The sequence below is a fragment of the Callorhinchus milii genome, unplaced genomic scaffold (assembly GCF_018977255.1).
Source record: "Callorhinchus milii isolate IMCB2004 unplaced genomic scaffold, IMCB_Cmil_1.0 Scaffold3, whole genome shotgun sequence".
NCBI classification, from domain to species: domain Eukaryota; kingdom Metazoa; phylum Chordata; class Chondrichthyes; order Chimaeriformes; family Callorhinchidae; genus Callorhinchus; species Callorhinchus milii.
In genome coordinates this window covers 33,744,635-33,770,622 of record NW_024704744.1, presented here as the reverse complement: position 1 = coordinate 33,770,622, position 25,988 = coordinate 33,744,635, and the positions used below count along the sequence as shown (strand labels likewise).

Here is a 25,988-nt window from a genome sequence, read left to right as displayed (position 1 = left end):
CTAGACATTGAAATCATAGTTTAAGACTGAATTTGAAGACAGTGCTCAATTGTTGGAAGCGCTGTCTTTTGAGTGGAATGTTAAGCCGAGGTCCCGTCTGCATATTCAGGTGACATTAAAGATCCCATGGCATTATTCAAAAAGAGAAGGGAGTTTCCCCCGGTGTCCTGATCAACAATCCACCAGATAAAGTTGGTCATTTACTTCATGGGTGTTTGTGGGACAAAGCTGTGTGCAAATTGTCTGTCGCATTTCCCTACAAAATACATAGTCATTATGCTTTACAGTAAAACCCTTCTGACGTGAAAGGTGTTTGGAATCCTACTTCTTTGACTGCACCTTTGTTTATCTCCTTTCTACCCCTCCCACCCCCCCAACTCGCTGACCCCAAACCCATTTCCCCATCTCCCATGTTGCTTAGACTCCCACTCACTCTCTCTGCAAAATACTATGCAACATTTAACAACACAAAAGATGCTATATGAGTGCAAGTTGTTGTTGATGTGACAATTACAGGGTCACTTTGCTGTATTTTTCATGCCATTAGCCATTAGCAGGATGCCTATTAGTTTGCAATGCAACGTACTAGTCGTTGTAAATACAAACTACATAGGGCCAGAAATTTAAAAAAATAAATGTACTAGATTATCTGTAAATTGTAATGTAATGTAAATGACTTGTGTTACTGATGGAGATTGATAGGCACATTAGCTTATTGAAGTGCCACAGCATGGGAGAAATCCTGCATTGAAAGGGTTTCCTGAAAGAATTTAAACCACAGACTTCCATGATCATTGAAATAAGTATTATGGGATCTGCGGCATAGGTTATTTGGTGAAATTGTATTTGTTTTACATGTTTTCCAAAGTGAGAAGCTTGTGCAATGATATCCTTCAAACCATTGTTCTAAATATTGTATTTTCTACTTGACAGGCATGATTGGATATATTTTCTTCTCATATTAACAAATAACGTAAACTTAAGAAACAGAAATACTAAATGCTGTGTAATTTAGTGAGTTAATGAGCCCTGTTGTTTTCCTGTGAATGAGTTGATTGATGTTGGATATTAAGTAAACAGTCATTTCAACATTTCTGGGGATTAGTCACAACCATTTTAAAGTTTTTGGCCACAATATAAAATCCATGTCAATTCATTCTTCCCAATTTTGTTTGTTTAGCTATCAGATTTTCTTTGTCCACATGTCATTCCCCAGCTAGGGAAAGGGAAAAGAAGTGGAAAGGAAACTTTTTTCTTTTCAAACAGTATTGGCTGCGTGGGAAGAGGGACAAAATGTAGCAATGCCTAATCAGAGCAATTTATCATTTAACTTCTCACACAATATAAAGCTATCATTAAGTCCATCAAGGGAAATCTGTCAGTGCTGGAAGAAAATGAACATACCCAAGACAGCTTGAAGTTCTTTGAATAATTTAAAGGTTCATATTTTGATTCCTTATTTTGAGTCAGGAAAGTGACTTCATTCATCTTGAAGCAAAAGGCAAAAGAAAAAAATGAAAAATAAATAAATACATTTTGGTGGGTGCAGAAACATCCATAGCCACAACAGTTTTAATGAAAGAAAATAACAGATTTGTATTGTGTTGTGATAGTACTTTGTGTTTTCTGAACTCCTCCACTGCCATAATGGATACGATGAACCACTCATAAACTCGCTTACCTATTAAATATAGATTTTAGATGTAAATAACTGCAGTCATTGCTTCAATGTATCCCTCTGCCTCATCCCCTCTACCCCCACTTTTAAAGCTCACCTTAAGACATATTTTCGACTGCATCTGTCTTGCTATCCTCCTCAGCTGATCCTTCTTCTACCTCAGGCTTCCAGTCAGCTATGCGTAGCATTTTGAGGTGTGCTCCTAACATGGAAGGTACAATAGAAATGTAAATTGTTGTAGCGTGTAGAAGTTGGAAGGCGTTCAAGGTACCTATACATGGAAATTTAATTGCATTTATTATGAATTATTTTTAAAAATATTTTCTGTTGATGTGCTGTGATGCAAACTCCAATTAAAAATGCATATTGTCAAAGTTGCTTAAAGAGGAGCTGGAGGAATTTCTCACAGAAGAGGTTTACCAGATATTCTATTCTGTTTTAAGATAGAATGTGCATTTTGTTAGCATATTATCCTGCTTAAACATCTCAAAGTGCTCTACTGTAATTACTGTCAAGTGCGGTGATTTTTTTTGTAAGCAGACACAGCAGTCATTCTGCATGCATCAAACAGCCATGAGGTGAATAATCAATTAATCTCGAAGACTGTTGGCCAGGATACCAAGAGAAATTTACTTCCCATGGGGTCTTTAATATCCAGTTCAAAAACAGGCAGACTGGACCGTGTTTAACATCTCAAAACAAAGGCATTTCTGACAATGCTGTAATCCCCCAGTACTGTACTGGGGTGAGTGTCAGACTACACACTTCCTGTGGATACAGGTGCCAACTTGAATTCACAGCTCCATATTGAGGATTTTATACTCACAGTTTGGCCTGACAATCCAATACAGAGTTGGGGGATCAATGTATTATTCGAGGTGTGGTCCTTTGAGACCTTAAACCAAAATTCTGTCTGCCTTTTCAGGTGGATGTTAAAGATCCCACTATTCAAAGGGAATTGCCTTTTTCCTGCAGTCCTGACCAACAATTTTCAAATTGGTGATTTACTCAATAAGGCATTATTGTGTGCAAATTGGCTGCTGATTATCCCACAAATGAACTGTCACTATATTTCACATTAAAATCCTGTGAAGTACTTTGAGAAATCTCAACAATGTGGCAAAGTTTTAGTATATCAACAGCAAGGATTATCATTAAGGAGAAATCAGGAATTAAACTATTGGAGAAAATGTATAAACTTCCGCTCACATGTACTTTTTCCTCTAAAGAAATATTTTGCTGTGAAACACTTCATTATAACTTGCTGAATTTTCTTCCTCAATATATACAATGGAGCCTTGTTGTAACACAATGGTTGGGATTCATAAAATCGCAGCCTGTGTTATAGTGAGGTACGATAGCTAGTTTCACAGTATATGCATTGCAACCTCTAACTCCACATGGGGAGGACAAGTTTGCAGGGCTATGGGGAGAGAGTGGAGTGGGATTGAATAGGATAGCTCTATTCAAAGAGCCAGCACAGACACGATGGGCTGAATGGCCTCCTTCTGTGCTGTATAATTCTATGATTCTATGATAACTAGCCAGTTCCCATGCTAAAAACATGGTCAAATTCCGGATCATTTGATCACTATCAATGTCACTTCCTGTTTGCTGCACATGTGCAAAGGAGGAAGTCACATTGGATCTACGAGAAGCTAATATGGCCGACTTCTGGGCCATCAGATTGCCATCAATATTATTTCCACCTTTACGTATGTGCAGCAAAGATTAGTGATGATAACGTAATGACTAAGGAGTCAGACATTTTTAGTGTGACAGCAGGCTTGTACATAGGAAGCGAGACAAAGATTGAAGATTGAATATATGGGAATCTTTGTCCCCCGAAGATAATAATACTATACAATATATCATTTTTAGCTTGTCTTTTTATGTCTGAAAGTGTGCTTCCTGATCACCAGAAACACGTTAATTTAATAAAACTGCTTAAAAATGCTCAATAATTGAGTGACCTGTAGTTTAGTGATTAACCTTGAACAAGTGCCATACTTTGCCTGCAACATAATTAAAAACAGAGAATGGTTTTGACCGGAAGATGCATTTAGGTAGATAATGAATTGGCTTCCGTATTCTCTATTGTCCCATTTATACTGCATAGTTAGAGTTATTGCAAAGCATGTACAATAATGGAAACCACACTGAATCAAGCCCGGGCTTTTCACCTTGAAAATAGATGATGCCTTAGAGGGAACTTTATAGAAGTATTTAAGATGTTAAATTGGATAGAGAACGTAAACCTAGAACAATACTTTTGTATCATAAGATGATAAGACAGGTACAGTTGGAGAAGGTCCATTGAATTTCATCCTTTCAGATTATTCAAACTGTCTTTCCATTACAAGATTATACAAATTCTTAGATTGGTCTGTTTTCACTAACCTCAACTGTCCTTCCAGGTAACTCATTCTAGCTATTAGTTATCCTCTGTCTAAAGAAACAGTTTGCAAGACTCAAAAAATCCATCTAGTTTAAGCCTGGATAACTATTTTATCTTAAAATGTATTGCACAGAATCATGGAGAATTCTTCAATTTGTTGTTAATTTGGAAGTTTTTTTCCTACCGTTCTTAAAAGCAACCAGGAATGGGAAAATCATAGGATGGATATTCTGAAAGGATGAGAGCAAATGACAAAAGGGTTTTATTCACCCGAACCTCTCTTGTGATCTTGTGAAGGACAGTATGATTCTATTTTTAGTTGCACTGCTTCCATTGCTGGCCCTGCTCCCAGCAGTCATTTCATAATGGAACTAATACCATTGGCTACGTATAAGTAATATACCAACTGAATTGAAACAATCATATAACTGCCTAATCGACTAAATGAATTGCGAAAGATCTCTCCTAAGGTTTTTCATATTATTAGAGATTTTGGTAAGGGGAGCTCACTTATCCCCAATGAGTGATTTGGAGGGGCTAAATCTCAACCAAGTTACCTGCTCCAATTCCTATATTAGTGCAAGTCAGGTCAGTACATTCCAGTGGTATTAAGGGGGTATGATTTACAGTAACTTAACAGTTTTATTATTTCAAGGGAGGACTGCACTACCTAGTTAAACACTTTTTTACCCTGAGATTATGTTCAGAAATATTATTTTTTCAACCGCATTTTTAATGATGAAATTGACAATTTGTAAATGGACACTTTCTCAATCACATTACCATTCACACGTTAATTGTGTTATTGTAGTTTTAAATCCAAATGACTTGAAACATTTTAAATGAAATGAATTCAAATATTCATATTGAAGTCAAATTGTGGAGTCTTGTAGCTCAGTGGTTAGAGCACTTACCTCGCAAACGAGAAACCTGGGTTCGATTTTCGTATGGGCGAAATATTGGGCAAGATTCCTACGCTACATGCTTCTATTTACCTAGCAGTAAGTAGGAACCCGGTTGTTAGTCAATTGGCGGATCCCTTTTCCGGGGGTAATAATTCCTTCAAAAAATAACAATAATAATAAAAATTAGTCACTATATCCACAATTGTTTGTGGGAGACTGCTGCGCGCAATTGGCTGCCGAGTTTCACCCACAAAATATAATAATAATAATAATAATAATCCTTGCATTTGATATAGCGCTTTTCACGTCGGGAGGACGTCCCAAAGCGCTTCACAGGACACACTGTAAAGTGAATTGACTGTATATTTGTGGGCGAACGCGGCAGCCAATTGCGCACAGCAATGTCCCACAAACAGTCGTAGATTGAAAATGACCAATTTATTATTGTTTTTTTTTTTGGAGGGATTATTATTAGGCGTGTGGAGTAAGGAAACTTGCCCAAGGTTTCGCCCTCTGCCTGGAATTGAACTCAGGTCTCTCGCTTGCAAAGCGAGTGCTCTAACCACTGAGCTACAGGATATCGTCAATTCACTTACAGTATATTCTGTGGAGCACTTTGAGACATCTTGAAGATGTATCCCTTTCCTTTCCAAGGTCCTGGAATGAGTCGTTGCTTCCCAGGTTCGCTTCTTCCTCTCCTGCCACACCCTTCACAAACCCTTCCAATCGAGTTTCTGTGCTGCCCACAGCACAGAAACAGCTTTGTTGAAAGTGACAAATGACATTTTGTCCATCTGTGACCAGGGCTCCCTCTGCCTCCTTATCTTCCTGACCTCTCTGCTGTCTTCGATACTGTTGACCCCTCTATCCTCCTCCACCGTCTCTCCTCTCACCTCAACATTCATGGTTCTGTCCTTGCCTGGTTCAGATCCTACGTTTTACCGTCTCCACTTCATCTCCAAATGGCTTCTCCTCTAGCCCCCACACCATCTCGTGCGGAGTTCCTCAGGGCTCTGTCTTTGGTCCTCTCTTCAATATCTACATGCTCCCACTTGGTGACATGTGGTCAACTTCCACATGTATGCGGATGACACCCAACTATACCTCTCTGCCTCTACCCTTGACTCCAGGACAACTGATGTCCTGACCTCTCCTGGATGTCCTGGATGAAAGCTAACTTTCTACAGTTGAACGTCAACAAGACTGAATGCCTCCTGATTGGCTTCCGTCAGTGCCTCCACACCTCAGGCACCGACAGCATCACCATCCATGGATGCACATTCCACCTCACTGAGTCAGTCCAGAACCTTGGCATCTTGTTTGACCCTCAACTATCCTTTCTACCCCACATCCATGCCATGAAGTGCTCTGCCTTCCCCCACCTCCGCAACATCACCTGGCTCCACCACTGCCTCAACCCTCAGGCCTCATCCACAAATTTATCACATCTAGGCTCGATTACGCCAACTCCCTGCTTGTCGGCCTTCCCAACTCTTCCCTCCACAAGATACAGATCATCCAGAACTCTGCAGCTCCTCATCCTCGCCTTCAAAGCCCTCCCTACCTCTGCGACCTACTGACCCCATATCAACCTGCTCCCTCTGCTCAGCAGGCTCTGGCCTGCTCCTCGTCCCCCGCCCAGCCTGCTCTACCATCGGCGGCCGGGTCTTCAGTCTTTCTGCCCCCACCCTATGGAACTCCATCCCATATTCCCTTCGCCTTGCTCCCTCCCTTGTCTCCTTCAAGGTGTGTCTCAAAACCCTCCTCTTCGACTGAGCCTTCGGCCACCCTCCTACCTTTCCTGCCATTCATCCTCCCCGATCCTGACCTCCAGCTCAGATCCAAATCCCTGACTGTCCAGCACCTTAGGACGTCCTCCCGACGTGAAAGGTGCTATACAAATGTAATTTTGTATGGTATTGTATTGTGTATCAAATGCAAGGATTATTATTATTAAGATTCTCATTTTACAATTTGCAAATACATTGAGCTTTGAAGATTGTAGAATAGCATAGTGCATTTTCAGAAGCTAGAATGGATGGACGTGCTAGTTCACCAGACGTCTACTGCAGATAATGAGTTTTACCAGCTCTGCGAGCTAATACTTAACCTGCTTTACTTGCCATATAGTAAATGTGATTGTTGTTGAGGGAGGTATCAAAGGTTGTAGAAACTGCAGAAGAATTTGTAATCAATTTGCTTTTGTGCTCGGATATTGGGAATTTTTTTTTGTGCGATGAAAACAGCAGTGCAAAAATAAATGGCAAATTGGCTTGCAGGATGTTTGGCTTGTTACATCATGGAGATAAATTTAATAAATATTTAAAGTGATGCAATTTGAAAGGCAATAGCTTTCAATAAATAGTTTATATCTTCTTTCATTAAATATGCCTATGTTTTAAACGTAATAGGTTAGGGGATAATACAATGCTTGATATGCAAAAAAGGCTTCCATATAAATGGAACCAGAAGTATAACTCTAATTGCCAGACTATCATGATCTCATTTGGCTGCAGAAATTTGTAATTTTTTTCTTTCATTTCTTTCTCACAGTCAACAGGAAGCATCGCTTTAAATTATAAATTGTGCTGCCATTCCCAATCAGCATAGATGGTTGCCCAATATGAGTGCTAGACAAAACAGATGTACAGCCTCAGTTGATTTGATTCGTATTGCTTAGCAACCTGCACATGTGGCCTCAGCATCTGTTGCTGCAAAGTGTTTAATATTATAGTATTTGAAGGCGTTTAGCCTTTTTTTAAAAAAAGAAAAGGAAATAACCGGGGCTGGTATAGTAGGTATTTATAATATCATTAAGATTGAGAAAATAGGACTAAGTATCTTTTTTTTAAAAAGTAGATTTATTTTATAGTGGGAAAAGAATCTGGACTTGTGATTATTAGTGAGCTCCTGATCTTGAATGATGCTTGCCTAATAATAAATAGTCCTTGCATTAGGATCCTATCTTATCACATCATTGAGAAGTCTCAAAGCACCTCACAGGAACTGTAGTGACTGTGTATTCATAGACAAACAAAACAGCCGATTTCCCACAAACAGCCATGAACGGAGTGACCAAGTATTATCTGCAGGATTGTTGGTCAGGATATTTATATTAATCATAGAATCATAAAATTTTGCGTGTGCCCGGCTCGTGCCTGTTCTGGCTCTTTGAAAGAGCTACCGACTAGTCCTTGCTCTTACCCCATAGCCCTACAATTTTTTCCTTTTTAAGTACCTATCTAATTCCCTTTTGAAAGCTTTTATCAAATCTGCTTCCACCACCCTTTCTGGCAGTGCATTCCAGACTGGATTTCAGTATAAGGGACACAATTTCTAAGTTTGACACAAAAATAGGAGCGTAGCTAACAGTATAGAGGATTGTAAGCAACTTTCGGTGGACATAGTTGAATGGGCATAGAAATCATTTTGATCATTGTGACTGAATGCCTTCATTCTCATCTCTATATAAAATCTTACATTTCTCTCAAATCTACTGAATTAGCAACTGCATGTTTTACCATGTCCTTTTATTTGGTAAGCCGGGTTTCTGACACATGCGGAAACCCTTTACCGTGCTTAAGAGTGTCCAAATCAGACTTGGAGTTCCACATATTCATGCCACTTTCACATGGAAATTTTCCTGTGCCTGGAATAGAATGAAGACACTGTCCCTGGAGGGATGCATTCTGATTACTTAATTCTGGAAATTATCAGGCATAGGTAAATGAGAGTCAAGACTTTGGGACCCCAGAGTGTGTGTTGGCATACAGTTAGAATTTAACCAGCTAAAACTCGCTTGACATTGAGAGCCTTATTTGACAAGCTTCCTGCTGTTTGTCCTACTAAGACCACCATGCCTATTAGGGCTTTGGCTTGCAGGTTAACAGGGGCTGAATGAAACAAAATCCGTGCTCCGCTCCAAGTCCTGCTGATGAGCCAGGCTGGTTGTCTGTCAACACATCAACCAATTACTTCATGGTTCAATGTTTTATCATCAAAAAACATTTTTAGAATTCTTATGTTTTGCTAATTTTTGTTCCAGGAACAAAATGAAAAATGAAGCGGGTTGTAAGTTTCCCCAACTATAATCTATTGTCAGACTGTATATTCATGGCTTTTTTAAAAAATATATACAATTTGAAAGAAAGAAAAATGGAGCAGAGGAGAGCTAGGGAAATGATCGATTCAGTGTTGAATAATAAGATCTGAGCGTTAAGGTTTACTGAGACAGTCTGCAAAATGAAAGGGGGAGATCTTATTCAGGGGTTTTAAATTGGCAAGCAAGATGAGTCCTTGCTAACCCCCTGATTTTCTGCATGAACCATTTTACAGTTATCAGATAGCACCGGTGACGTAACTGGTATCAAAACAGATAATAATATTAATGATAATAATAATCCTTGCCTTTGTACAGCGGTCAACCAGTATCCAGGACAGTAAATGGAGCAGTTTGCAGGAAAGTGTAAAAGCTCCAAAGTACATTGTTTCTTTTTGGCCACAGAAGGAATGGAAACATTTACCCCTGTAACTGCGCAGTAAGAATTATAAAGATTGATTTTGAAAATCATTTCAAAATAAAGGAGCAGTATTTAGGAATAGATAGAATTTAGGAACAGGAGAAAGCCAACTAATCAATCACAGCCCACTCCAGCACGGCCCATTCTAAGGTACGACTCACTATTACAGTACTTCCCTTAATCCCACTTCCTCACTGTATGCTCATGTTTTCTATTTCCCAAGTATCTATCTATTTCTCTCTTGAATCCCTCAATTGAAATCTCATCCGTGCCTTTTTGGATATAAGCGTTTTATATAAAAACTGAGATAGCAATGTGCAACTTGCTTTTATTTTTGGGGGGTCAGCCGGGAGTCTGACACATATACATTTGTACAAGGTTTTCTCTCTCCTAAATGCATGGTTGTGAGTTCTCTGGCTGTGATCCAGCAGTACACTCAACTGAACATTCCTCATTGTGTGCGCTTCCACCATTTGTTTTGGTTTGCTATTTGACAAGGGTGCCACCACAACTGAGCCTAGTCACTAATCTTATCAAGTACTCATACTTTTCAGGATAATGATCTGAACCAGGACAACTTGCTGTTTTATTTTTGTTACCGCCGCCCCCCCCCCCCCCCCCCGCACCCACCACATCTTAACCATGGATAAGTTGTACTGACCCCATTGGCGTTGTGGCTGACATCAAGTACCTCAGTGCAAATCTTCCCTGGTATGTGTGGCTGACTACCACGCCATCTGCATATTTGGCCACTGAGTCATTCAGAAATTGGGAAGGTGAAGATTTATAGAGTTCCCTTGAATTCTCCAGCTCTCACCATGATTGCTCACATTATAATGCTTGACTTTCCTGGAAGGTGGAGAGAAGTACAGAGGAAATAGTATTCTGTTAGGCTTTAGCTACTTGGACACAATATAAGTGCCTTTTTCAGTGGAACTAAGGAGTTCCATATTCCAGGCTAACTGATACCGGCATGAGGACATTAAAATAGAAAGATCTTCTTGAGCATCATCTGTCCAAATGATAATAAGATAATAATACTTGCATTTAATATAGTGGCTTTAGGGCTTAAAGGGCAATTGGAGTTGAACAGAACCCCATGGTTCTACATTAGCTCTGTGAGATAGAGTGTGCATCTGTGTAGATCAATGCATTGATGGGAGCTCAGCAGGAGAGCCTCGGTTTGCTGATGTTTAAACTGAAGAAAGCTAGAACTCGTACAAGACTTGATGTCTGATTGGCGATTAGTCAGAACAACAGTTGTTCTAGAATTGAGGTTAGAGGCAGATAGATAGAGTTGGATATCGTCTGTGTAATAATAATAATAATAAAACTAATAATAATAATGTGTACAGGTGAAAATAGACCCTATGACTATGGATTATATTCCATAAGCGGAAAATATAGATAATGAAAAGGAGAGGACTGAAGATAGAGAACTGAGGAACATCGCATTTGATTATGTGGGGGTAGGAGGTGAAGCCATTTGATGAGATAAAGTAAGGATGCTGGGATAAATAAGAGTGAAAGCAGGAAAGGAAAAACACGTGAAGGTGGAGCAGGGAGGAGAGATGCTGAAGAAGGATAGAGTGGTTTATTATGTCAAAGGCAGCAGAGAGATCAAGGAGATTAAGAAAACAATGGTTTCAAAGATGGAGAAAATGTAATTGTTGATTTTGATCAAGGCAGACTTGGTGCTGTGTGCAGGGCAGACACTGGATTGGACGGGCTTGAGCGGGTAGTACTGAGAGAGGACTGAGCAAAGCTGGGAGGTAATGACTTATTCCAGCATGTCGGAGAGGAAGGGTATGGAATATATTCTATTAGCTTTGAATACCCTTTTGGGAGCTCAGCTAAACTTTACATTTAAGCAAAATTTAAAATTCCTGGTCTCAAAAGCTAATGAGACGTGAAATTGAATGATTTCAAATAAGCATAACAGAAATACTGAAGATAGACAAAATCGCATCGAAATAGATTTTATAATAATTTGATAAAGTCAAAGATGTTATAAGTTATTGATTTGTGGTGGTGGGTTGACAAATGATGTCTAGTGGTCAAAAATGGCTGAAGTTGACTTCACTTGAATCCCCTTGGTGGAAATCTGTTGCAGTTGTTGATGCCCCTCTGTGTAAAGGCATATTTTCTTGTGCCTGACTTGAAATTGCCTGTCTACCTCTGCCTGAAATAGCAATATGCAACTTGCCTTTATTTTTGGAAGGTCAGCCGGGAGTCTGAACCATGTGGAAACCCTTCACTATGCTTAAGAATATCCAAACCAAACAGGGGTCTATGTATCCCACCTATTCATGGAAATTCCAGAGATATTTATTGGAATGGAATGCACACTCTCTCCTCAGAGTGACACATCTTGCTTACCTAATTCTGGAAAATATTAGGTTGGCAAGAGCTGAGGCTTGGGACCCCAGAGTGTGTGTTGGGTACTGTTGGAGTCTAACCAGCTAAACCACATAACGTGCCAGTAATAGCATTAATTGTCTTTATTTAGGGTATCCAGGTTCAGTTCAATCCAGGTTAAAATACATAAATCACCTTGCACAGTTTTGTGTAATGGTGGCACCTCTAGTTATGTTCAGTGTTATACGGCTATGGTCCTGGTGATTGACATAATGCAGATGTCATTGTCTTGTTGGGTGCTAAAATTAAAGTGAAATATCCCAGTGCACATTTTGACAAAAAGTGGAATTACTTTTGTGAACCTCAAGCTGATATAAAATGTGATATATCAAATGCAGGTTTTATTAATACAATTTGAAAATATTCAAAGTGTTTCAGTATTACTGTTGGACCAGTTCAACCATTTGTTAATCTTTTGGCGCCTTAAATTGTTAGTTGTTAATTTCACGGTCCTACATTACTTAATTAAGTTCATTCATTTAGCTGGAGTAATAATCAGGGTCACATTTCAGATCAATGTGAATACAGAATAATAATAATAATCCTTGAATTTGATGTAGCGCCTTATCAAATTTTTGAGACTTCTCAAAGCACAGAATATACAGTAAAGTGAATTGACTGTAAATTTTATAGGTGAAACATGGCAGCCAATCGCGCACGGCAGTTGCTGATTGAGTGACCAATTTATTATTATTAGCATTATTTTTGGAAGGAATTGTTACCCCCGGAAAAGCGATCTGCCTATCAACTAACAAAATATACAGTCAATTCACCTTACAGTATATTCTGAGAAGCGCTTTGAGACATCTCAAAGACATGATAAGGCTCTATATCAAATGCAAGGATTATATTATTATAAGTCTGTTTGGCTACTGGCCTGGAAAATTCTTAGGTGACCCCATACAACAAACCAAATTCCCAATGTTAAAGTTAATAACCGCTGACTGTGCTATAAACACACCTGGTAGGAGCTCTGTCCATGGGCTGACTTATATAGAACTGCATACAATCTACAGAACCAAAAAAGGCAATTTAACCCAACTAGTCCATGCCCACCCTTCCCAAACACACTTCCAAAGTAGTCTCTCTATCCCCGCCTCTCTCTCTCATGAATGCATTCCCTTCTCTCTCATTTGCAGGACTTTACTGAACAATATAAATGTATATGAGGAAAGAGTAGTGAATTAAGATCCAAGTAGTTAGGTGCAGTGGTTGAGCTGGGACCAACATAGCCTTGGTGGGCTTGAATAGCCTGTTTTAGTGCTGTGAAATGTATGTTTCTGATACCAGACAATGCGATTATGAGAGTGAGGTATAAATTGGGGTACCCATTCCCTATCTCTTTAGTGCTGGTAATTATTTCATTTTATTTTCAGCAGTTTAAATTGACCATTTTTACAGAAAGCTTTGAAATAATAAATGCAGTATTTAATGCTCTACAGTATTCATTACAAAACTGGCTGCGCTTTTCCCCAAAATAACCTGGCTGTATTTGGCAGTGAAGCTTCTGGTTGGAAAATACTTAAATGGGTAATTTAGGCTTGTATTTGCCATTAATTACTAAGGTTAGTGGTGTACTCACTGGCAGAGCTTGGTGTTGTAAAGGCTTCAAATGCTGTCTTCAATGTAATTGTGCAGAATGGATGTGAGCTCTAGCATGTAAGATTTATTTGCAGTGTGCTCTAGCTGAATAAATGCTGTTCCTGATTTCAGGACCGAATGATGATCGTTCAAACCTCAAGGCCAAAGGAAGTGAATCTCCTATATCACAAACTGCCAGTAAAGCAGCAATTCATTCTCTTCTACAGGTAAGCTTGGACAGTTTAGTTGTTGGTAACATCTAAGAATGCGATTTATGTCAGAAGCTCCTTGTAATGCACTAGTTCAGATAGCTGTTGTACAAAAAATATGATCAACGCTAACTTTCTGCTACAAACAGATCCTTTTGGGATAATTGTTGAGAAGTTACTCTGCACAAAAGCCAACCTAAAACAAGCCATCAGCGTACATGTCGTTTATAAATGTTCTATTTGAAAATATGATTTCGTTTGGGTGTATTTATTATAAATGGGAAAAATACTGATTTTGAGTTTACATTTAATGTGTGCAATGTCAAAATAATGTTGTTCTGTTAATTTTTTCTTGGTAGCCTGAGCCGCAAAGAGAGGATCCTTATTATGATTATGATACTGAAACATCTGAATCCAGCTTTGGATCAGATATCCTGAAAAAAAACAGTGTGCACATTCCTACAAATTTGAGTGACTCCAAGGTAGGTCAAGCTTTCAATACATACAATCTACAGCACCTTTCGACCAGACTGCATTGAAATAGTGTAACTCAGAATTTGTGTTAACCTAGTGAGGACTCAAAGCTGCGCTTGTTGAATGTCCAATGTTATTATCCTCCTTAGGGAGGGAGAGAGGAATTAGTGGAGTGTTCTTGGAGATAAACTGGAGACATGCTTGGCAACAGAATAAAAGGAATGTATCAACCTCAGCACAGTCAGCCTGGCTCATTGTCAGGACTTGGAAGGGCAGAACCAATCACTGGGGGCAGGGAATCCTCCCACTCAGTTACTGTTAATCCTGAAAGCAAAAGCACTAATGGAAAGAGTGATCCTAGCTGTACAAGCAGCAGGAAATCTCTCTAGATATTACTTTCAATTGTAACCTACGCGGTTTTAGCTGGTTAGATTCCAGCAGTATCTCTTGCAAGCCTGCATCTAATACTTTCTGGATTAGATAAATGGGGTATGTTTCTCTAGGGTTTGGTTTGGTTTCCGCAAGTCCCAGCTGCCCAAAAAGCATTGTGTTAAACTGAATTCTGTACAAGATTTGCATGCGTCGCTAATTACTGATGTACCATATTTATCAGCACAGTCATCTCTCATTATAACCCTGTAAATGCCAGTATTATGCATGGCTATTGGCTCTCTCATTCACAGAGAAATTATAGGAAATATTTCAAATGCAGCATTTGTAAAGAGGATAAATTGCAGAAAAAATTTTTTTTTTAACTAAAAATTATACTGCGTGTGCTCAATGTCCATTCAGACTGTGTAACATTATAATGATTGAATTTAGCAGGATTAATTGGTAATACATCTGTTAAATTTACAACACTGTCTGCTTAAACACAACCCAATGTACATTTTATAGAAAACTGCTGTTTTATTCCATTAGAAAGACAGCCAGACTTCCACTTCCATTGTTAAATTTTAGCTTCTGCTTCAAACTAATCATGAACAATATTATCCAGAGATCACTACATCAATAGACATTCACTGAGACATTCATTGGTTGACATAATGTAACAAGTCTGCACAATTCATCCAATGCAACAGCTGTGATAAAATGAAAATGGCCACGGAACAAACAATCTGCTGATCATAAATCTATTCACCCCATTTCAATCCTGTATTTAATTATTTTGCCTTCATGCGTTTCCTTTTTGTTCACCATTCACAAGAGCATTTTTAAGAATAATTGACCAGGAAATCCATCTGATTTTGTGGCCATTATTTCAGTAGCTGAAAAGATAAACTGGGACCGATCAGTAAATTTGGAATTTAACATACTGTTGCATCCATTTTTGTCTTAGAATAGTTTTATAGTCTTAAAACATGATGCTTAAAATCGGTTCTTGAAACATACATCCTTTTTCCTCTAGCTGAGCGGTAGTTTCTTGAGCCTATACAGTGATGCTGGGGATTTTGGAAATGTCCTAATCCAGGGAGCTATCCAGTTCAAGTTGCAATATGAAGAAGCAAAAAATGAGTTCCAGATCCAAGTGGCACAGTGCCGAGGGTTGTCCATTGCTAATATAAAAAAGAGTACCTCTGATCCGTAAGTAACGTTCTCTGTTTTTCAATATTGTCTGTTATTTAAATCAAGAAGGAAATCTGGATTATTCTATGTATTTTAATATAAATTAAAATATCATGCACTGAATTGTAAAAGCTAACCCAACAGAAATGTTATTCTTCAGAAAAGGTACTAAATTCATCAGGTTAATTTTGATATGCTTTGCCTCAAATCCTGCTCTGCTTTGAATGTATTAATATATTTGTGGTTGATGTCTTTCATTCATTTGAAAATGTGCAGGCATTGGAAAATAAATGAAAAAGCAAAGCTTTGAATTTTTGGGGTTAAGCTGTGTGGCTTTTCCGTTCATTCGGCATGTTAGGGGTTGTCTGTGATTTTCAGTTTATTACTTGCTTGATTGGTCTTGCAGGATGATGAAATTCACAATCACCACTGAATTAAAAAGTTGATAAGCAGTATGTACGCTCAGGTCTGAAGGAGAGTCTGACCTTCATAGTTACAAACCAGTGTTGCCAAATAAAATGTCAGCTACTTCATAAAATAGTTTGAAATATTCTGCCTCTTCCTCCAGCTGCGACTCCAGGTCTGGCAATGTTCCGTCGGCTTGTCTGACAGACATCAGGGCCCGGATGAGCGTAAACATCTTGCAACTAAATGCTGACAAAACGGAAGCCATACTCCCTGGTTCCCATCAACGTCCTGTCCTCATTACATTATTATGCTCGCTCCCTCTGTTCAGTGAGCTCCGGCCTGCTTCATGTACCCCACCTCGCTCGCACTATTGTCGGGTTGGCCTTCTGCCACTCTGCCCGCACTCTCTGGAACTCCATCCCGAGGTCCCTCCACCTTGACCCTCCCTTGCCACCTTCAAGACCCATCTCAAGATCCCTCAGACTTACCAAACCAGTGCGCAATCTAGGTATCAGGTTTGACCCACAGCTGTCTTTCCTTCCCCACATCCGATGCCTGACCAGGACTGCCTTTCTCCACTTCCCACCTCTGACCTTACCTTACCCCAGACGCAGCTGAAGTACCCACTGCCCGACTCGACTTTTCAAATGCCCTTTTTACCAGTCTTCCCAGCTCCACCAAGCGCAGGATCCAGCTGATCCAAAACTCTGCCGCCCCCATACACGCCCATACTAAACTCTGCACCCCCATCACACCAGTTCTATCCAAGCTCCACCAGCTCCCTATTGCCGAACGGATCAATTTCATGATCCTCACACTCGTATTCAAATCCCTTCAGCCCTGGCACCTCCCTACCTCTTCAATATGCTTACTCCCCAACCCACTATCCGCTGCCTACGCTTTACTGGCTCCAGCCTTCTGCATGTTCCTCGTGCCCTCCATTGGTGGCCACACTTCAGCCACTACGCCCCGAAACTTTGTAACACTCTTCCTATATCCTTCCGCCTTGCCCCTTCCTTCTCCATCTTTAGATCACGCCTGAAGACCTCCCTCTTAGACCGTGCCTATGGTCACCTCCCACCTTCCCCTGGCTAGGTGTTGTGCTCTGCCCCTGTCACGCGTTTTGGGACGCTAGCCTGCGTGAGGGACGCTACATAAATCAAGTTGTTGTTTGTTGTTGTATTAGGGGGAAAAATTGGATTGAACTACACAAGTTTTTTTGATAACAGAAGGAAGGCTGGTGTTACTAAACTGGATATGTGTTTCAACTGTGTTCATTGGGTGTACTGTGCTATTGATGTTATTCTAGTTTACAGTAAACGTTGTTGTGCCTTGAGACATTGTTCCAATGTGAAATGTACTGCATCATATGCATGGATTATTATCATCTACAAATAAACACCAAAACTTCACATTGACTCATTAGATTTAAGCTCCAATTAGATTTTCTGGTCAGAACCAAGGGGTCACAAATCAGAGTAACAATGCAGAAAACCCACAAGGCACCGTTTTAGCAGTTATGCCATTCAAACACTTTTTCAACCAATGTATCACATTCCCAGGAATGTCTGACAATCATGTACAGTTTATTGACTATTATAAGTAGGATTAGTGGAAATAGATAAAAATCGGTAAGCATCAATATTCAACATTTTGGGATGTTTTGCAATGCAAGAAAATCTATTTTTAAAAATCTATTACTAAAAATCTATTTTTATCAATATTTATTATTTTTAGATGACAAAAATGGTAGGCTCCTGGGTCATCATATCGTGGATTTCTCTTCCTGTGCAGGAAGTACTGCTAATGTTACTTCCTATTTGTTGAGGCACACTGGCAACCCATTTGGCTATTTTTATCAATGAAACAAATCACTAAAAATCAAAAAAATCTAAATGATCATCAATATTACCCAACATAAAATCAGAAAAATAAACGTTGATTTCTACCAACCACAATTGTAAAGGAATAAGAGCAACTTTATTACTTACTACAGTTTTTTTATTGAGCATAAGCAAAGGCTTTGAAGTAATTTAAAGGCCTTTGCCTTTATATGTGCATGGGCCCTCCACATCCAGACTTTAAATTAGCTTCTTTAAACAGCCCCTTCATATTTTTCTGCAATTTTAGCCTCAATTATTGCTTTCCTTTCCTCTCGGAATAGATACAGATATCTATAGATAATAAAAAATATCCAGGCAATGAGTGTGGGCTGTTCGTGAAGGTATGGATGGGGTGGGGCGGTGGTATGGTAAATGTGTTTTAAAAATAGCATTCTTAGTTATTTTTCAAGTATTTATCAAATCTATTCCACTTGGGAATTATTTGTGATTCTGATTTATTTATATCTCAGCTCTGAAACAATCAATAGGCTTTGTATTTGCCTCATATTGAAATGAGAAATGTACATTGTTTTTAACATGGTTTCATGTGGTGGTCGTATACAATGTACCATTCACAAGAGATAATAAAAAAAAGTTTCCTTAAGCACTTTCTTGTTAAACTTTATTAAAAACCCAATTGAACCAGTTGAACACCGTGAATAACCAGATATGTTGTTTGTAACTGAATAATATGTCTGGTCGTCCCTAAACAGATTTAATTAGAAGTGATGTTTCTTCAAGCCTTTTATCAAATAGCCCTAATTACGATCCAATTAGAATCCACTTAGCTATGCAATGTCTCTAAATCACTGCATGCGAAAACCTCTCCAACTGAATTCTCATTTTGAATTGCACAGGTTTCTGTGTGATGGGTTTCTGCAAGTCAGATACCCAGCTGATCCCCCAAAAAGTGCAGAAGTGTCTCTTGCCGTGTTATCCAATGGACGGCTGGCCCATAGATTGAACAGCTATTTTAGAGGGAGCCAATGGGCAGCACAGTGGGTTTGGGGCCGAACTATGGTGATGGACTTTGGTGGGAGGGGGTTGCACATGTGGATCAGTAGATATGTTCAGATACTGACTGGCTCCATTTTTCAGTGATTAGTTAAAAACAGTGCATCATCACACGTTTTCCCTTGAACTGAACACTGATATTCCAGTGATAAACTTACCTTTATAATAATAATAATCCTTGCATTTGATATTGTACCCTATTACATTGTTGAAACAGGTGTCATATGTCATGCATAGGTTTATTTCCAATTGAATACATAGTTAAAGCTCAATATTAACTGCAACTAAAATGTGTTAAAAACTTTAATTCTGTTCAAGTTGTGTTCCTCCCTCCACTTCCCCATTATCTTTCCTGTTTTCTATTGCTTGTTTTTGATATTTTATAGACCTATTGAGCAAGAAAATCGAATTCCTTCTAAAAATGTGCGCAATGGTTACGAGATGAGCTGCATGTTTGCCTTCACTAAGTGAGCTTAGTCAACCATGATTAGATGTTGGTGTGGAGCTGGTCTGTGCTACACAGCATAAATAAAAGCAAAGTGTTCATTGAGAATAGTAAACAATGGTCAGACTACCTGCCTGTAATATGTATGACTAGGAGATGTGCAGAGCATTCAAGGTGTGAGTAGAAAGAAAATATAAATAGAAAACTAAACTTCCTACATTTTATTCAAAGCATTTCTTTGGCTAGGATTCAAGTGAACCAGTTGATAACCTCAGCAGGCTGTGTTAGTTCAACCAGTTTTCTTATGCAGAAATGTGAAAAGTTTTCCATTATATATGCAAATCATTCAAAGCTCTTTCAAATGATTTGTATGCCTGAGAAGAACTCTATTAAATAACTATCATTACACTTCATTGGGATCTCTTCGTTGGGAAGGCTTCATTGGGTTATGGCTTTTAACTAACATTTCAAAGGAGAAACTTTTTCAAAGTCCTGATGTCTTTTGATATCAATCTCTGCTTATCCTTCGGATATGGAGCTAAGTTAATTGCATACTTGTTTCATTTCAAGAAGAATTCAATGGATGAGAAATACATTATTTGAGAAACATGGTTAAAATCAACAACAAATTACATTTGTATAGCTCGTTTCAGGTCGGGAGGATGTCCCAAGACACTGGACGGTCAAGGATTTGCAGCCGAGCTGGGGATCAGGATCAGGAGGGGTGAAGGGCAAGGAGGGTGGGGGTTGGAGGGTGACCGAAGGCACGATCAAAGAGGAAGGTCTTGAGACAAGGGTAGTGCGAAGTGAAGGGAAAGTGGGATAAAGTTCCAAAGAGTTGGGGCTGAAAGGCTGAAGCCCCAACTGCTGATGGTAGGGCGAGCATAGCGGGGACAAGGATCTGGCCAGAGTTCGCCGAGCGGGGAGAGTGGACAGGCGGTATGGGGTTAGCAGGTCAAAGAGGTAGTGAAGAGCAAAGCCGTGGAGGGTTTTGAAAGCAAGGACAAGGATTTTGAACTCTACCCTTTGGGAGATGGGGAACCAGCGAAGTCGGGTGCGGGTGATAGGTTCACTCCTAGTACAATATAATATGAACTTAAATGTATACAGTGCCTTTCACGTTGGGAGGATGTCCCAAAGCACTTGATACGTGCAAAGGGGATAGTAATCTTTCCTATTCATCGATGCAGTGAATAAATTGAGAGGATAAGCACTGTTCTGTTCTGTTTGGTAATATAAGCACACTGGGATAGTATTTTGTCCCAGAAACGAGAGCACAGGAGGTTCAAATGATGAAAGGAATTGACAGCTTAGATGGTAGACACCAGTTCCCTTTGGTAGAGGGAACCATTACAAGGGGGAATAGAATTAAAATAATTTCCTAGACAGTTAAAACTGTGGTCAGGAAGCATTCCTTTGTACAGTACAGAGGGTTGTGAAAATGTGGAATGCAGTGCCCCAGAAAGCTGTGGAGGCAGAATCAAAATGCGGATGTTTAAAGGATATATTGATTCTGGAGGGGGACATGGCAGATTCACCAGAATGATACCAGGGCATAAAGGGTTAAATTATGAGGCCAGGCTGCATAAACCTGGTTTCTATTTCCTTGAGTTTAGAAGGTTGAGGGGTGATCTGATTGAGATGTCTGAAATGATAAAGGGATTTGATAGGGTAGCTACAGAGAAACTATTTCCTCTGGTGGGGGAATCCAGAACAAGGGGGTATAATCTTAAAATTTGGGAGTGAAATCAGGAGGCAGTTTTTCACACAAAGGGGAGTGGAAATCTGGAATTCTCTCCCCCAAAAAGCTGTGGATCCTGGATCTATTCACATTTTCAAAACTGAGGTCAACAGAGTTTTGTTAGGTCATGGTATCAAGGGATATGGAGTAAAGGTGGGTAAATGGTGTTGAGGTACTTATCTATTAGAATGGCGGAACAGGCTCAAGGAGCTGAATGGCTTACTCCTGTTCCTATGTCCCTATGAGAGGTAGACAGATACCTGTGAAGTAGAGGATAAACGATTATAAGTAGGGCTATGGTGAAAGGATGGGACATCAAGATGAAAGATTTTCTATGATCTAATAAATTAATGGAACAGGCTTGATGGATTGACTGGTCTTCTCCTGTTTTCCTATGTTCCTAGGAATTAATTCACCACATGGAAAGCATGGAACAGACTATGCCTTGGTGTTTTTAAAAAAATGTTGAAATGACAACATCTGAATAGGATATGGAAATAAACAACACTCTCTTAAATGCAAAATAGAGATGAACAACACAAAATATATATTAGCATATATATTTAGATTACAGATATTGAATATAATATTCAGGTGCATAATATACTCATGAATGGGAAATGTTGAATCACCAAACACTGTGAATGAGGTATGAAGATGAACATTACACTGAGGAATAAGATATGCAGATGAGCAAAGTACTAATGAACAGGATATTCAGATGAACACATACCATGAATATGATATGTAGCTGGACAATAACCCAAGAATATAAACAACTCACTGTTTCAGATAAGCAACTCACTGATGAATGGAATATGTTGATGAACAAAACATTGTGAATCGGATATGCAGGTGCAAATACACTAGTGAATGGGATATGTATGCAAATGAATAACACATCACAATAAGATATTTAGATGAACAGCACACCATGAATGGAATATTCAGATGAATATGGAATATTCTGGATGATCTGCAGCTTGTGGAGGGAGGAGTTGGGGAGGCCGACAATCAGGGAGTTGGCACTTTGAGCCTAGATGTGATAAATGCGTGGATGAGGGTTTCTGCGGCCTGAGGGTTGAGTCAGTGGTGGAGCTGGGTGATGTTGCAGAGGTGGGAGAAGGCAGAGCTGGTCTTGGCACAGATGTGGAATAGAAAGGACAGTTGAGGGTCAAACAAGACATCCAAGGTTCCGGGCTGGTTTAGTGAGGTGGAGTGTGCAACCAAGGATGGTGATGCTGTTGGTGCCTGAGGTGTGGAGGCGCTGATGGAAACCAATCAGAGGGACTCAGTCTTGTTGACGTTTAACTATAGAAAGTTAGCTTTCATCCAGGACTTGATGCCTGACAGACATTCTGTCAAGACAGCATTGGTCCTGGAGTCAAGGGTGGAGACGGAGAGGTACAGTTGGGTGTCATCCACATACACGTGGAAGTTTACATATCTGCGGATGTTGTCACCAAGAGGGAGCATGTAGCATGGTGCAATTAGATTGCACGATGCAGAGATTAACCTCAATCTGAACTTGTGCATATTTGGCTGCGGTTGATGCTAATCCCCTCTCCTTGAATACTGCCAAAACTACAAAAGCAAAGGGAGGAAGGTTGGAGAGACTGAATTGAAAACATTGCAAATAATAGAAACCCTGATCATTGATTTGTTTCAGTCATGTGATTAGCCCTTCTCCTTTAGGTGAGTGTTGCCCCTGGTAATCACGAAACAGCAACTTGCACTTATATAGATCCTTTCACATTAGGATTAACAACTTGTCGATTTTCACAGTGATGATGATCAGGATGATCACTGATCAGGAATTGAAGGAAGGAACATTTGAGGGTGCTGGTCAAAAAACATTGTCAAAGAGATAATAATAATAATAATCCTTGCATTTTGATATAGCGCTTTTCACGTCGGGAGGACGTCCCAAAGCGCTACACAGAACACACTGTAAAGTGAATTGACTGTATATTTGTGGGCAAACGCGGCACCCAATTGCGCACAGCAATGTCCCACAAAGAGTCGTAGATTGAAAATGACCAATTTATTATTGTTTATTATTTTAGTTTTTGGAGGGATTATTATTAGGCATATGGAGTAAGGAAACTTACCCAAGGTTTCGCCCTGCCTGGAATTGAACTCAGGTCTCTCGCTTGCAAAGCGAGTGCTCTAACCACTGAGCTACAGAACTCCAGATAGGTTTTTAAGAAGCTTTTGAAGACAAACAAAATCATCTTCATGGAAGATTCACACATATTTATAGAAACATGAGATGACTAAAAAGATTGTAAGAATAATGCTTTTCACAAGACAATCAAAACATCTGAGAAGCACAATGTCAATATAGCCATAAAATGCACAATATTCTCAGTACACACCCTATAAAACTGGATCTGTTGCCAAATGAGTAATTTCAAGATTTGTCAACCATGTGACTTATATCATCATACATACATTAGAATATATTAGAATATACAGCACAGAAGCAGGCCATTTGGCCCAGTGTTTATGCTCCACATGAGCCACCTCCTGCCCTTTCTCAACTAAGCCTTTAAGCATAACCTTCTATTCCTTTCTCCCTCATGTATATATCTAGATTTCCCTTGAATACATCTATGCTATTTCCTCAACAACTCCTTGTGGTAGCATGTTCCACATTTCCACTACTCTGTGTGTGAAGAAATTTCTTCTAACTTCCCTATTTGATCTATTTGTGACTATTTTTATATTGATGGCCCCTGGTTTTGATCTCCCCAACCAGTGGAAACATATTCCCTATGTTTACCCTATCAAAATCTTAAACCTGCATAACTCCAACTTGGAACTACTTCAGTTCTTTATCAACATTTTAAAGCATCTGGTAATTACTAATACAACCAAAGATTCAATGCATTGTAAGTAAGTGCTTGAATGTTTTGGGAAATTGGATGGATAGGTTAGATACTCTATCTATAAGTAGCACCAATTCCCTACCTGGAATTGTTGCTGTGATTTAATTAGATAGAGTGTTTAGGTGGAGTTTTGGCTGTGGATAATATAAAGTAATATATTTAACAATCAAGCTTACATTTTATTTTTCATATATTTTCTTCTGAATGATTACATCAATCAGACAGAAAAAGGAAAGGCAGTTAGATATCTCTGATCTTATTAGATCATCAGCAAATCTACTTAGAGACTTACTGTGTGCCTTAGAGCAAAAATATCTCAATTTTGTTGCAGTTCCTTGATTCTATTTAACAATGTTCAGAGCAAGAAATTTACGCAAGGTTGTTTTTGGAGTATTATGTGTAATTCTGCTGCTTTCTGGCAAGCTAAACCTTCGAGCATTGATTTCAAGCCTCTGTTCTTGCTAAATTGTATTTCTGTAATGTGGATGTGTGTTTGGAAACATCCTGGGAAAATGAGCCAGAAGAAAAGGCTGTTTAACTGGGACAATTTCTATCTTCATGGTTTCCAGGAAAATTATATGACAAAAATGGAGATGAGAATGTTGAAGGTATCCAAGCGTTCCAGGACACTACCATGGGTGAAGGGCGCTATATAAATACAAGTTGTTGTTGTTGCTGAAGATATAAATGTTTCCTTTTAAAACAGGTATGTGAAGACTTACCTTCTTCCTGACCGAACACAACCGAGCAAGAGGAAGACATCTGTCAACAAAGGCACATTGAACCCTGTGTTTGATGAAATTCTCAGAGTAAGTTTGAGTAAAACTGAGGCTTGGTAGATATTTTGCAAGTTAGTTGAAATCACACAAAAGCTGCATTTTCGTTCATTTCTACCTCGCAGGTGCTCTTTGTTTCATGTAGCCTGATTGAATGGGTTGGACCATAGAATGATCATATTTATTCTCTATTTTTGGCTGATGAGATTATCCTTTGTTCCTCCTCCCAGCCATCAAAAAGCAGAATGCCTTACCAGAATCCTGTCTGGTAGCTCAAGTGATAACTTGATAACAGTAACATTTATATACATTTATCAGGTAGAGTATTGTCTCAGTTCCCATCCCTGACAGACATTGCCACAATCCAAGAAATGATGCTGGATAAATTGAGGCATATTGAAGAGATGTAGAACTCTGACAATCATCAGACAACAACAACAACAAAATTACATTTATAGAGCGTCTTTCACATCGGCAGGACGTCCCAAGGCGCAGGACAGTCAGGGGTCGGGATCTGAGTATGGGGGAGGGGTGGGTAGGGGTGAGGGAAGGCAGGGAGGTGGGAGGATGACTGAAGGCACGATCAAAGAGGAGGGTCTTGAGACTGGCCTTGAAGGAGGCAAGGGAGGAAGAGAGGCGAAGGGACTGTGGGATGGAATTCCAGAATGTGGGGGCAGTGAGCTGAAACCCGGCCACTGATGATAGGGCGGGTCGGGCAGGAGATATGGAGCAGGCCGGAGCCCGCTGAACGTTGGGAGCGGGCAGGTTGATAGGGAGTCAGCAGGTCAGGGGTCGTGGAGCCTGGTACACGAGAGTACAGTAGCTGCAGAGTTTTGGATGATCTGCAGCTTGTGAAGGGAAGAGTTGGGAAGGCCAATGAGGAGGGAGTTTCCATGATCGAGCCTTGATGTGACAAATGTGTGGGTGAGGGTTTGGGCAGCCTGAGGGGTGAGGCAGTGGCGGAGTCTGGCAATGTTTCGAAGGTGGTGGTAGGCAGTGCCGGTCATGGCGCAGATGTGGGGGAGAAAGGACAGTTCAGGGTTAAACAAGACACCCAGGTTCCTGACTGGCACAGTGAGGT

At 39.7% G+C, this 25,988-nt stretch overlaps 1 protein-coding gene across 2 annotated transcripts in view; it reads left to right on the top strand.

The window, feature by feature from the left end:
* Positions 1-25,988, top strand: part of LOC103182596 (synaptotagmin-like protein 1) — a 135,732-nt gene that overhangs the window by 102,800 nt on the left and 6,944 nt on the right. For both annotated transcript variants that reach the window (XM_007899663.2, XM_007899662.2), the window contains exons 8-11: positions 13,633-13,727; positions 14,069-14,191; positions 15,592-15,767; positions 24,838-24,940. In XM_007899663.2, coding sequence (XP_007897854.2) covers positions 13,633-13,727; positions 14,069-14,191; positions 15,592-15,767; positions 24,838-24,940 — 497 coding nt within the window. The remainder of the gene's footprint in view (positions 1-13,632; positions 13,728-14,068; positions 14,192-15,591; positions 15,768-24,837; positions 24,941-25,988) is intronic.